Source organism: Trichoderma virens, assembly GCF_000170995.1.
Source record: "Trichoderma virens Gv29-8 chromosome Unknown TRIVIscaffold_1, whole genome shotgun sequence".
Classification (NCBI taxonomy): domain Eukaryota; kingdom Fungi; phylum Ascomycota; class Sordariomycetes; order Hypocreales; family Hypocreaceae; genus Trichoderma; species Trichoderma virens.
Genome location: NW_014013748.1, coordinates 192,852 through 206,547, shown reverse-complemented (window position 1 = coordinate 206,547; position 13,696 = coordinate 192,852). Strand labels below are relative to the sequence as shown.

General features: G+C 47.8%; 4 protein-coding genes across 4 annotated transcripts; 2 read left to right on the top strand and 2 right to left on the bottom strand.

Annotated features, from left to right (window-relative positions):
* Positions 1–1,111: 1,111 nt before the first annotated feature.
* On the bottom strand, positions 1,112–2,197 carry TRIVIDRAFT_217401 (uncharacterized protein; the record flags this gene model as incomplete). The annotated part of the gene is made up of 1 exon (XM_014106243.1): positions 1,112–2,197. One exon carries the CDS (start codon positions 2,195–2,197, stop codon positions 1,112–1,114), a length of 1,086 nt encoding a protein of 361 aa, XP_013961718.1.
* A 483-nt stretch (positions 2,198–2,680) lies between these two features.
* Positions 2,681–4,437, bottom strand: TRIVIDRAFT_217400 (uncharacterized protein; the record flags this gene model as incomplete). Its single annotated transcript, XM_014105532.1, has 3 exons — positions 2,681–3,930; positions 3,985–4,139; positions 4,193–4,437. 3 exons carry the CDS (start codon positions 4,435–4,437, stop codon positions 2,681–2,683), a joined length of 1,650 nt encoding a protein of 549 aa, XP_013961007.1.
* Positions 4,438–9,678: 5,241 nt separating this feature from the next.
* TRIVIDRAFT_62595 (uncharacterized protein) lies at positions 9,679–10,525 on the top strand (the record flags this gene model as incomplete). Its single annotated transcript, XM_014105531.1, has 3 exons — positions 9,679–10,044; positions 10,180–10,410; positions 10,499–10,525. 3 exons carry the CDS (start codon positions 9,679–9,681, stop codon positions 10,523–10,525), a joined length of 624 nt encoding a protein of 207 aa, XP_013961006.1.
* A 2,652-nt stretch (positions 10,526–13,177) lies between these two features.
* On the top strand, positions 13,178–13,470 carry TRIVIDRAFT_217399 (uncharacterized protein; the record flags this gene model as incomplete). The annotated part of the gene is made up of 2 exons (XM_014105530.1): positions 13,178–13,327; positions 13,378–13,470. 2 exons carry the CDS (start codon positions 13,178–13,180, stop codon positions 13,468–13,470), a joined length of 243 nt encoding a protein of 80 aa, XP_013961005.1.
* Positions 13,471–13,696: the final 226 nt, after the last annotated feature.

Below are 13,696 nucleotides of genomic sequence, written 5' to 3'. Positions count from 1 at the left end.
GCTGACAATATGTTTATCTGGCTACTTGTTAGTGCAAGTTGACTCATGCGGACGGACATGTTTCCAAATTGGACACTTCCACATACTCTGTGAACAAAATGCTAGCCCAGGGCTTATTCCTTGTCAAGAGGATGATTCTCAACTACTTTGGGCGGCGCAAATTGGAGCCTAATTGTGAGGTTATCCTCGCTCCGATGTATGTCTGTTCTGTCAGGGTAGGCGCTCATGCTCAAAGCGAGGCGCATGCCGCGTCTCGGCTATCGGTGGCTTGAGGAAGGTGCGATTGCATCGGTCGTCGGTCATCGTTCATCAGTCGTTCTCGCAGAATTTCGAAAGCTGGTCAAGGCAGGAAATGGCAGTTGCATCGACCGTCGGTCGTGCTTGTAGAAGTTCGAGAGACAACGAAAGAGCCTGGAGCTGGAGCCTAGTTAGCACGCTGGTTACAGTAACGGCGAGTGGAGATACCATGGATCCTCCGCGGTTAGTAGCCGGTCAATCGTACAAATCTCGCATGGCAGTGCGATTGCCTTGTCGAAAATCCGAACCCCGGAAGGACTCGCTGGCAGAAGCCGTCAGGAGATTGGAAGGTGCCTGGCGGATATGCGGACGCTGAATTCCAATCTCCCCCAACCGTTTTAAACAATGCAAGGATTGACTTCGGGTGAGGCCCTTTGGCTCGGCTGCTTTCTCAATTGCGAAACCAACTTTGGTGCGGCCCATTGTTTTCGTTTGGGACATCGGGGAGCCGCATTGTGCAAAACATTTACCTCCCTGTTAAGCGGGTAGTATTAAAAATGGGGAACCCCAGGAGACCAGCATGCAACATGACAACTACACACACCTCCCAACGCCACGACGATATCCAGCAAGTTCTAGGGCATTTGTATATATTTAATATTGTGGTCCCCTTTCCTACCATAATATAAGCAAAACCTAGCTGTGCCATCCCTTTCTTTAATTTGTTCACTCGAACGGAACGGACCGGGCCATCGGGCCATCACACGTCAGGAATTCGTTGTCGCCAACTTTAATAGTACTGCGCGGTGACAAAGGAAAGCAGCAGATTAACGATTGAAACATTATTGCACTATATTACTATATTTGTATATATCTAGGCCCCATGTGAGTTCTTCATATGCCTTGTGAGATGGTCCTTCCGTTTATATGCGGCACTGCACAGATTGCAAACAAAGCTTTTTGTCTCCGAGTGAGATGCCAGGTGCTTGTCGAGCTGCGTTTTGAAGCTAAACTTCCGATCACATTTATCGCACTCGAATTTGTTCTTTTCACTATGATCGGTGCTTATGTGCCAGCGGAGTTTGCTTAACGACTCAAACACTTTTCCACACTTGTCGCAAGTTCCATCTATCTCCTCCTCTGGATGTGCATCTTTGCGGTGCAGAACAAGTGCCTCTTTTCGCTTGAACGTTTTGTCACAGTCGTCGCATTTGAAGCGCTTCTCGCTGGTGTGGACAATTTGATGATACCTCAAATTGTCGAGCGTTTTGAAGTCTTTCCCGCATACGTCGCACACAAGGGGCCGTGCATCCGTATGCGAAGCCATGTGTCGCTCCAAGTGCGCGGAATCATCAAACTTCGCGCCACACTCACTGCATACATAGCGTGGGGCATCTGTATGTATCCCAGATGCCCTATGCTCTGTTAGCTTCCTCAGGCAGTGAAAGACCTTTCCACACTCATAGCATGTTGTGTCCCAGAATGCCATCGCAGTAGTGTCTTGCTCTTGATGATTGGCATATTGAGACTCCCAAAGGCTTTTGTTGTCATGCTCAACTTGACAGTGTCTCACAAGGCCTCTAGCTGTGTTGAAGCTTGCTGTACAGTTTTCGCATTCAAATGTCGGGACGGCCAGGTCTCGGTCAAGGCTAGAAACCCAAGGCGCAATAGGGACCATGGGCATACTAAACGCGGGTGACGGCGGGATGGGCGTGGGTCCCTTGTCGCACTTGCCTACCCAGATCTCATCACCGAGCGAAAGGTCCACTCGCCAGTAACTATGCCAAAGAGGGACCCTGCGGATAAGATCCCGAACCCAGTTCCAGTTCGAGGTCGAATAGTTCTTCATAGCCTTGTTGGTGATCCACGCGTCAATGGTCACTGTGCATATGTCCAGATCAATATGCACCAAGGGATCAAACTTCTCGCCGTCAGCTGGGAGGAGTATTCCACATTTCATGTTGATTCCATGGTCTTGGCGTTTGCATAACGATGCCTTGAATGCGTGTCCTCTCCAAGGCACTATCGGAAAGCCCCATCGATCAAGCATACAGTAGAACAGGACTTCGTCTTGGCTTGCATTTGGTCTCTCCTCTTTTGTCTGCTTGATTCGGCGACTGAAATGGGCGACCATCCAGTATATTAAAGTGACCAAATCAAGAGCCGGTTCTGAGAGATTGGCCTTTACCGCATGTCTATTGCACACTGGGAGAGTTGTGACCATCCGTTGACTCAAGGACAACATATGCTGCCAATTCCAAGATGCTGCTGCTGCTTGGGGCCTAGATAGCGCATGGAAAGGGTAAAAGACCTGGCGACTTCTTTGCGCTGCATTTTGAGGCCCAGGAATTGTAAGATAGAACTCGAATTCCTGTCGTGATAGACCATGCTTCTCCGCCACTTTGACGAGGGTCTCATAAAAGTCCGGATGGTGTGCTGCCTTCTAAGCGTTGTCATGCTGCACCACCCTGGTTTTAATTAGCTCTTTTTTGGTTCGCAGGTAAAAGAGCTTCCCTGTGCATCCGGCAAGCTCGCGGGTGAGGTCGTCAGTCTTGCTGCCAGTTCGCAAAGTTTCGAGGGCCTGTCTTTGCTTCTCTGGCGCCCATTTTGCCCACTTGTCGATTTGAGTTTGGTGGTTAAGGCGAAGACCATAAACACTAGCGAGAAGGCTCTCGTTTGAAATGGCATTGAATGCCCAGGCCCATTTCCCTTTTCGCTGCTCAAAACCAATTTCCTCATCACAGACGTTTAGCCAAGTGGCAAGAAGAGGCAACAAAACCGGCGCACCCCTCCCCTTGGCCCAATTGAGGCTTGTTGATACCACGCTTACATTCTGGGCTGCATGGTATGCAACTCGCCGATTGGACACGATGTACGGGTAGATCGCCTCGATGGACCAAGACTGCGGCCCAGCTGCCCAAGACATCTCGACGCCTGTATAGTCGCAGCGGCGTATGACTTTGGTGTCGTCGTCGGCATACTTGCTCAAGGATCCAGTAATCCTGTCTTCAATGGCCTTGATCTCCGCGTTGTGGTTGACAGGAACTGTGACTATGAATTTTCGGTCGATCATATTCCATAGGCATAGAACCCGATTCCTAATGCGGCTGCAAGCTTCTTTTTTTGGTGCCCAACCAATATATAATGCTGGTTTCATCGGTTGGGTCCCAATTCGCGTGAGGCCATCTTCGTCAACGAAGGGCACCAAGACAGTAGATGCTGCGGCATGGCGATTGTCTGCAAGTGTTCTAGACTCGTTCTGTTCCAGGCCCTCCACATCGATGTTATCGAGTAGCTCTTCTTGCCAGTCGTCGAAAGCGTCATCTGATTCAGACTCTTCTTCTAACCATTCGAAAGCCTCATCAGAGTCGACATACTCATTGCAGGCGACAGAGATGTCCTCGGATTGAGCCGTCTCTTGAAGGGCAGGCTCTTCTGCATCCAAAGCCGAAAATGCTCTTGCTATTGAGTAGTCGGGGCTGGGTATAGTAGAAAGGCGGCTTGACTGCCTGGGAACAGTTGTGGGTGTTGGCAGATTGAATGCCTTAGGCTCATCCTCTCGTGCTCTCTTCGGAGTGGGTGAGTCGAGTTGTGGTAGACTGTGCTTCGGGGGAAACACCAATGTCGGTGTCCTGGCTACGGGCGTAGGTGCCTGGGCCCGTCGTCTGATCTGTCTTCCAGGGAGTCTCAAAGCTAGACAAAATTAGTATTCGATATGAAGATATGTGGTAATATCATGAGCCATACCATTGGGGTTTTCGACGCCGAGTAGCTTCCCGGTTCGAGATATCGACGCCCGGCGATCTACTTCAAAACGATTCCGAGCTTCAATATCATCTTGGCTGACAGGAAATATCTCCCAGAGGGCTTTTGTGACAGACATTCTAGTTGTGGTCCAACCCCTGGTTCAGTTAGTCTCTGCATACATAACTAGCATCAGCCAAGAGTAACATACGATGATTTGACTAGCTGTAGAAGCTCGATTTGTGCTTGAAGTCCGGTCTTTGCGTGAGTAGCCTTGATCTCATCCTGTAGGCGTAATTCGGCCTCAAGATGATCTGTTGTAGACAAAGCTGGCATCTCTGCAATCTGGCTGGCAAGGCTGGCGCATTGAAATTCGGCGGCGGAGCAGGCCGAGATGCATTCCCTTATACGCCCGGTACAGGCAATGATGCCGTCTTCCAAGGGTGATTGAACCATTGTGTCGACTGTATCGTATAGATGTTAATACCAATGCTTTGAACATGACGATGTGACTGAAGACTTACAAACTCAACGAAATAAAATAAGCACCGCCTCGTAGTGAGTACGGAGTCCACAGCCAACAATATATCACCGCCTCGTAATGAGTACGGATCAATCCACCACAATATCACCGCCTCGTAATGAGTACGGATCAATCTTCCACAATATCACCGCCTCGTAGTGAGTACGGATCAATCCACCACAATATCAACGCCTGGGGAGGTAAACGTATCAATCGGTATCACCGCCTCGTAATGAGTACGGGTCAACAACAGCAAAGAACACCTCTTCGAAATGATGGAGGCAGAACGGAGTCCGAAAAAAATCGCCTCGTAATGAGTACGATATTTGAATAGGGAGGACGGGGGACGGACGCTGCAGGTGGTTATCGACAATGGTAGGCCGACAGTAAGAAAAGTATTTGGCTGGTAGGTACAGTATTTCGACAAAAATTCGACATGCGGGAAATCTCACAAAGACAAAATCTTGAACGAAAAAGACATTGACTTTTCATTAATTCTGTGGGCAGCAGGCGGTAAAGCCGTTCCTTCCTCCTACGATCTCGCTTATACTGTCCGCCTAGAATACTGCCGTGTCGCCTATCTATTTTGGTCTTGGCGTGATTATGTCAGTTAAATCAGGCCCCAAGGCACCAAGGCAACAATTTGTAGAGATATCTAGTATATCATATGATTAGAAGTTGTTAAATAATGCTAATCAAATGTGAATGTACATAGCCAGTCTGTTCGGTTGAGAGAAGGTATGCATTGTCATCTCTATCCGCATGTGCTTAATTCGGCTACAAGATTGTGTCGAGGGCATCATCTATGATCGTTGCGTAGCAATCAAATGGGAGGACAGTAAATATACGGTTCATGTCGAAAGCGGGTCTCCTGTCCTGTCTATGAATGATTATCATCAGATATCATGCGTGAGATATTTCTTAAACAGTTATCGACTTGCTAATTTGGAAGATGACAAATATAAAATGGCGCAATTGTCTTAACATTACGCGGATGATCGGAGAAATCAATTGTTAATGTGCGGGCTGTATCAGAGAAGAGAAAGGTTGGCTTGCGAGAGAGAGAAGAGGAATAAAAGTCAAGTGGAAGTCCTCACACAGATTGAGGTACAATCCTGGCTAATTGGACTTACGGTGGTGCCAAAGATCGGGTTTGGAGACTACCTATTGAAAGAATATGATATAGTTGAGACTCCAAGAGAACAACGCAGCTTCTCTTCTTTTGACATCCAAGCGCCGTAGCCTCTTAGCAGCTAGTTCAGCTACTCTACTCCAGCTTTACTCCTGTCTTATTTTTATACTTGCATGGTCGTGGCGCGGATTTTGTCTTCGAGCATTAGGCCCTCAGCGGCTTGAAACAGAGGAGTTGATCGGCGAGCGGCATGATGCTCTCGTGGCGGCGCCTGGTCCGAATCTTTGAGAATGGGAAAGTGTTACCGACCCAGTACCAATTAGATAGGTGATGTAGCACACGTCCAATTGCTCCTGCCAGTGTGCTCTTGCGTCGGTGTGCTCTTGCGTCGGTGTGCTCTTGCGTCGGTGTGCTCTTGCGTCGGGAGCTCTTGCGTCAGTGTGCTCTTTCTTGATTCGCGAGGATCGGCAAGAAGACTGGCTTGCTGAATGCAATGGAATTGAGGAATTGAAAGGGTTGGGCAGTTCTCTTCTTCTTTGTACTCAGAATGAATTGAGTAGATCGTGGTTCTCTGGTGGCTACACCAGAGAACTCGCCTTGCCTGCATCGAGATGCTTCGCTCGCATTGTCAATCGTCATCGGTATTGTGGGTATGTGGCGTTGTCCCTGCAATTGAGTTTAATTAGCCTCGAGATTGGCGAAGAACCAGTGTGTCACAACTTTTTCAAAGAGTGGTACAAATGCCGAGAGCACCGATGCTCTCAACACGCATCGCCCGAAGTCGGAAGGCTACTTGCAGCACGGAATTGAACTTTCGGACAACTAGGCCCACATCGGGGGAATTCCCCTGTGGATGAGCTGTCAAAGGTCGAGGTGAGCCGATCCGATCAAGAACCTCAACTCCATCCCGCCGGGTGGATCGCGCTATGGAGGTGGAGAGAGAAATCTCCGAACCAGAAAATAATCCCCGTCCCAAAAGCTCCAAAATCACCCACTTGCGTACCGGGACTCTCTTGCCACCTGGTAGAGGTGGTAGGCTTACGTACCCCACAAGTTTGGCAGACTCGATCAATCGCCCATATTGTAGGTGAGACGTTTCCAGCACTCCAAATTCATTATCCAGCACCCTAGGTACTCCGTACTTGCGCACACTATGGCAGGCCCGTAGAAGAACAAAGTACTGTCGGTGCGGATGACTCAGCAAAAATCAACGGGTTCTTTATAAAAAATTTCTAGGTTGATTTTTTCTATCTGTGCAACTTGGAATCTTTGTTTCAAGCGTAAGTATCTTCTGGTATTTCCACCAAAAAGTTGGGGTGCTGGATAATGAATTTGGGGTACTGGATAACATGTCCCTATTTTAGCTGTGATCGAGTAATCTCAGGTGCCGTGTTACTGGCTGTAGCCTACTACAGGCAGGGGCTATAGTGCTAAGCAGCGGTTTCCATCCACTAAATGTCCAAAATTGCCTCTAAAACCAATATCACTAATCGCTCACCTCAGATTTCCGTGCCTTGTGCACCTCTACTAGAACTAGGTACTAGGTGCTTGGTACCTAGTATGATAAGCAGCTTTCTTGCTCATTATCTTGTGAAGCTTTCCATTGATTTCGCTCGCGTTCTGTCGCAAATACCGTTCTCTAATATGCGGCTTGATTCGCACTTAAATGTGATTTGCGGAGAGTAACAGCTGGAGTAGCATCTCCCTGATGTGCCATTTTTTTGTGATTTCCGCCTCTGTGGTACAGTTATAACACACATATGTGAGAAATTGTACATGTAATAACCATTGCATTCAGGCGATTCATGCCTAAGGTGCCCATCTTGTGATGTTCGCGAGCAAGAAAATTGCAGGGTAGGTATCACCATGCTACAGCCGTCGCATGAGATCTGTCGGTCAACATCTTTTATCACTGAACTCATGGCCTCTGGAATTCACATGCAGCCGCCAATCATGGGTTGGCATCTCCAGTTGCTTTTTATTGATATCATTGCTTGCGTGAAATTCGTTGCATCTGGAAGGTTTGGGCTACTCCGTAGGTGAGATTGAACTCTTGTGTAGGCACCCCTGGCAGGGCCGAGGCTGCGCTTTAAATGTATTCGAATGTGTGGCTGGGTATTCGTATCAAGCAAAGCTGCGAAGCTGCTTTGCGAAGGTAACAACCTAAGGGAAGTGTAGCTTGCAAATTTGCTTCTTTAAAGGGTAAAAACAACAAGAACACGCCACCACAATCACTAGCCACAGCTGAAATACTGACTAGCAGTTAGTCAGACTCGCTGTTCATGCCAGTTTTAACCGCCCGCGATGTATCGTAAACCTGTTTTTTGGTGTTGTTATGCGTTATTGATAAGCATCGCGATGTTCCGGTGCTCAGTCCCCACAAAAACGATCTACCCAAGCCGGCCACACACCACTGCATGTTCTAGCTTACCAACACCCACACACGCGAATATAGCTTAGCAAATTAGGATATCTAAAAACTAGAGACCTAGGGCTATCGATACATATACAACATAACATGAATGCTTAAATATAACGCCGTGGGCTAATGGCCGCAGGCAAAGCCCGCTGCAGACGCCCCCGAAGGGTAATAACAAAATTCCCGTTGGATACATGTAGTAGGTGTCTATGACAAATAGCGATAACTTGTCCTTTGATCAAACGGGATGACCTTGATCGAGCTAGGTAGGCAGGCCCGATCGATCTAGCTGACCTCGAACGATCCGGAAGACTTTGATCAAACAAGCCGACCGCGATCGGCGCAGTTGCTTTGCTTGCCCTTATGAACGCCTTTAGCGCGCATCAGACTTGTATTGATCATTTCAATGCCCCGTATTGGACGGGTGAAACGGCGTGAACTCATCTAGTCGGCCGAGGAATTAGTTGGAATTGACTTGAAGGACCCTATGAGCGCGAAAATGGACCAGAGACGACTGAGATGACAATGGTGCCGAAGACAAATACCCAAATCGTGCTTCCACGGTGACACGTTGCCGATGGAGGCATAAAGTTACCGAACCAAACGGACGACTGACAGATGAGAAAGACGACTACCAGACGGCACGGGTTGCTAGCAAGAGCTCCTCGCATTTCTTTATGCATCTATGGAATACCGTTCACATTATTGTATTTCGTCTTTTCCCCTATTCTCTCAATTTTTGCACGCTTGCATCTTTTTTTTCTTTTCAACCGCACGCACTCCATTTCCCCAGAACACTCCTACGCCCTCGGCCTATCCCTCCGCGTACGCACAGTAAAAGTTTTGCAGACACGAGAATTCTGCTGACATCAGAACCTATACAGTCCGATTTGTCAGAATATCTCAAGTCCAGATCGAACACGAGGATGAACAGCCGCTTAGCCCAGTGGTTCGAATTTTGAACCCATCATGGTTGGATACCGTGATACGCCTTCAGGAAGAGGAAGCGCACAAAAGCCCGTGAAAGGTTACCCAGGAGCTGACGCCATCAATCTGTTCACCATAACGGCAGACCAAGAGAGAGACTTTGTCCTACGTTGGTTAAAGGAGGATTCAAGGTGATCGGCCTCAACCATCGCGAATACAAGGACTGTTATACCGGGTACATACGTCGACAAATGCGCCCGCTGATGCGCTGTCAAAGTGACCGCATGGTCGAATTAGAGTTGATATCGAGGTTTTGTACGAAACTCAAGCAGGCGGCCGAGCTCACAAATGAGACAAGAGAACAACACATTCTTAACTCACTGCTGTCGTTGCAACTATCATTGTGAAGAAGTTACGCAATGTTAACCCAAAACGCAACGATGACATCGCCGCCGTAGTGCGGTACAGATTCTTCGAATTTAGTCGGGCTGTGCGCGGAAACAAAGGCGAAGATCATCTTCACAATTCTGTCATTCCAGGGAACTCCGTTGAGTCCGACAGGCCCAATTAGCTTAGAAGCTACTGGCTACGTCGAGGTGAACGACATATCGGAGATATTTAAAGTATCAGACATTGATGAAGATTCAACAAGAAGTATGGCGCAGTTGAAGTTGGAGTGCCGGCAATTTAGGCTTCATGAGCAAGGCCGCGTGCACCGTCGCCTCCACCGGAGATGCACTACTGAGAAACATGATCATCAGGCGAGAGGAAGCATTACAGACGTGGGTGACCTGTCTAGAAGATGCCGGGACCACCAAGATGGAGCAGGAATGGACCAGCCAAGACGATCATCGTCGACCTGGAATTGTGGGCAGTAACAGAACACAAAATATGCCCCATAGGGAACTAGATAAGTACTGCGTTCGTCTCATGGAGACACTCATGCTTATGCGGGCGAAAGCCGCAGCAACGAGCTCTCTGAAGAACATCACGGAGTCCGTCAACACATCCCTCACGCCTAGCATACAGGCCAGACCTCGGAAGCTAGGCAGCGACAAGCGCGTGAGTTTTGCGGATGACGAAGCAAGACGAAATGTGTCTACGACTGCGGATCGGGGAACACAGACAGATCACTGCGCTGTATTTGGGACGGCTTTTTGGGACGTTTTTTTTTTTTTTTTAAAAAAAAAAAAACAGCTTTCATCTATCGGGCCTTGGGTCTTCGCGTATGCGGGCAATGACTGCCATCTTTTCTTCTTTTCTTTTCAATTTTCCACACAAATTTCCCTTGTTTCCAAATTTCCACCCGGGTTATCGGCTATTGCAACAGCCACCTACGGCAGGATTTACGTCGTCATCGTCAGCGGCAATGACGACGGCGTAACAGATTCATTGACTCACCGTCGAGAGGATCACATTTTTTTTTCCGTAAGGGGACAGTCGTTGCACACATTTTTTGGTACTCGCTACATGTAGTTGGTAGGGTACTGTATACATATACTGTGCGGCACTGTAGGTGGGCACAGTGCCTCCACAACCTTGAATGCGTACCAAATATGTAGGTACTATCTATGTAGTACTCGATCAATCCTCTGCACACAAACTCGGTTACATTCAAGACGATTTTTCGAAAGGTGAAGGAGATGGCACGAGGCGCACAAGCTTCCGTTGGATATTGTGGCGTTTTCGAAGCGTACACAGGTAAACTGTGAAAATTCCAAAAATTTCGACATGCCACCTAACAACATTGAAAGCTTTGCCGAGCTCGCCGCACCCGACCGCCAAGCAACAGGCCGCTCCCATATTCGAATAATTCGTGTTTTACGCGTCTGAAGGCCTAAATGGCAACCGGTTGTGATCATTCCAAATGCCCTGAAGTCAAGAAGGATCAGGTGCCCGCACCATCCTCAACCTACCGAGCACCATCTCAGTTCGCCTCCCCAACCTCTCTCGCGTGCAAGTGTCCGGCATGCAAAGATAGGAACTTTAGCACGCCTTCGACGCAAGGTAGGTGGATATAATCATGCCTCCCCGCCCCTCTGCCAAGTTTAGTCATTTCTAAAGGCTGATGGATTTTCTTCACCTGCTGCAGCGTACACATTGCCAAGGAATAAGCAATCTCCGATGCCGCGCTTGAACTGGTTTCACAACTTGTCGAAGTGACCCACGTACCTGCCTTCACTTTCGGGACGATTTGTATCATAACCGATTCAAGATTTTGGGCTGTTATATGCTACAAACGGAGGGCTTCTTTATTCGCAGCAACCAGCCCAGCGCTATTCATGAATCAGACTTTGCAAGCAATCGAGGTTGTAGTGTGCGCCTTCAGCTAACCTCTATACTCCCACTGCATTGAATTGGGTCTGTTCAAGCTTACGGTGAGTATGAAAGTAAAACGACATCGCATGCAGCTGTTCGCTCCAACCTGTGCCCAGTGGCGTCCATGACGATGTTCATGGACAGAGACGCAACCAAGTACCACTGCAGTGACGGTCGAAGCCAATGTCCATGCACCGGAGCCGCTCTTCTCGCCGTTATTGACTTTATGCTTTGCTATCTTACCAAAGTGTATATGAATAGGAAAATGGACAGTTCTAAAATCCTATTATACATTTTCGCGACTGTGTGCCGCCTGAGAGACCTGCGATGCCGACAAAGGGGGAGTGAGAAACTCGAGTTCGACGTCGATTTGGATCTCTGCGACGAGAAGATAGTGGCCCTTGAGGTTTGGGAGACAAGGATGAGGACATTTTTATCCTGTGGAGAAGAAGAGATTTTCTGCTGCGCTACCTTGAGTGAGATGGTTGGAACAGAAGAGTTGGGAGTAATTGAGGAGCACAGAACGCGAAGCTGCTTCATATGGATTGTGAGATTGACACATGGTGAGTTGACTGAGATCCTCCTTGATACTAATAGACAGTGAATCGAAACTGATTAGCGCTCCATGATAGCCTGTTTACCCTACCTATCGAACAAGAAACCCCCAAAGTACCAGGATAGGTGACTTGGGTGACCACCCTAAGCATACTGTTAGCAAATCGAAGTTTCTCGTGGATGTGGCGACCAAGAGTTGCCCTTCCGCGCCTGCCCGGAGAAGCAACATCGTCATAAACGCGTGTCTCGTCCTCGCTAGCGGAGAAAGGGTTACCAAGGTGTCCATTCATTTACGGCATTCCCGTCTGCTCGCATATTGCTACTGCCCTCGCATCTGCAAATTAATCTTCATTTTGGAGAGGTATGTTGACTACCTCATCCAATTTTTCCGCACTTGTGACGGCCTACTGATCGTCATCGCCAGCGTCAACCATTTTTTTGCACTCTATCCGACTCTTGTATTTCTCAGTCTAGCACTATGTTTATCTCTAACTCGACGTGTTGAACGAGACTAATGTTTCATATTCATTGCTCTTGATACCCGCCAATATTACCGCTACTACAACCGGTACTTGTTTTCCGGGAACCAAGATTTCGGAGTTAATTAACTGGAATGCGTGATGCTGGTATTTTGGGGAGATTCAACATCTATATGGAATAACAGACGCGTCGAATAATACTCTGACAATGGAGAAAAGACACAATTTCCCAACCAAAGGTGTGTTCTGTTGTAACAGAGGATACTAGAATGGTAAAGATATCTCCACCTCCTCTTCGCTGCGACATGCTTCTGCAGAGGGGAAACCAAAAGCATGCGATGTACCTTGTTGATACCGAAACCGGTATTTTCCCCGCATTACTCGAGATTCTTCGCCCGCTGCGACATGACTCTGCAGAGGGGAAGCCAAAAGCATGCGATGTACCTACTTTGTCGATACCAAAATGATAGTGCATCAAACTTGATGATTCACTTTCAACGCCGGTTGGCTTGTTCCACTCTTGAACTACTGGCATGCCAATTCAAGAAAATATCCCAACAATGAATTGGAACATCAGGCCTAACATAAATTGAGTGAGATAAATCACTCTGTCTAATTCAACAACTGATAGTGCCGTGTCAACCTCTTGGGAGCCAGATTGCTCTACAGTGATTATCTGGTTCCCCCTTCTCTACGTTTTCTCCATTTGTCAAATAATGGTCTGTATTGAATGAAGGTGTGGTGGCGCTCATTAAAGTTTTCATGCTAATTTGAGAGCGTGCCTACCTAGGTATATAGCTTCCACATCTAATGCAACCTGGAGAGCGTTTTTGCAAAGAATCATGGTCATCGACGAAGTAGGATGCACCACCGGCGCTGCTAGCCTTTGTGCTGGTGCTGGAGTTGATGAGACCGGAGGCCCTGGCAGCGGTTGGGGAGCAGATCCTCAAGGCGCAGCTGGCAATGACTCTGGAGGCACTTGGGGTGCTGAGGTACCAGCTCCTCCAGCGCATGGTAAGGAGAGTTACCTGACTTACTATAGGCCAAGCTGGAATGGCTTGGCGTTTTCGTTATCTACATTCTGCGAAAGGAAGACAATGGCACTGGCGTCTGGCAATTCTACAAGTGGTTATAACTGCATCACGAGGGCCACTTTCAATCTATTTAATGATAGAATTCTATAATTAAATGACTTAACCAATGACTGATTTATAATTCTGTAAGCTTTCTATGATAATGTTACAGGTCGGTTATAGGAAAGTAATATATACATTTACTAATAATATAGATTTATTTGATGTATAGATGATGTGTTTTCTCACTCATTCATTTCTCTCGGAAGCACAGCATGAACTCGCTCA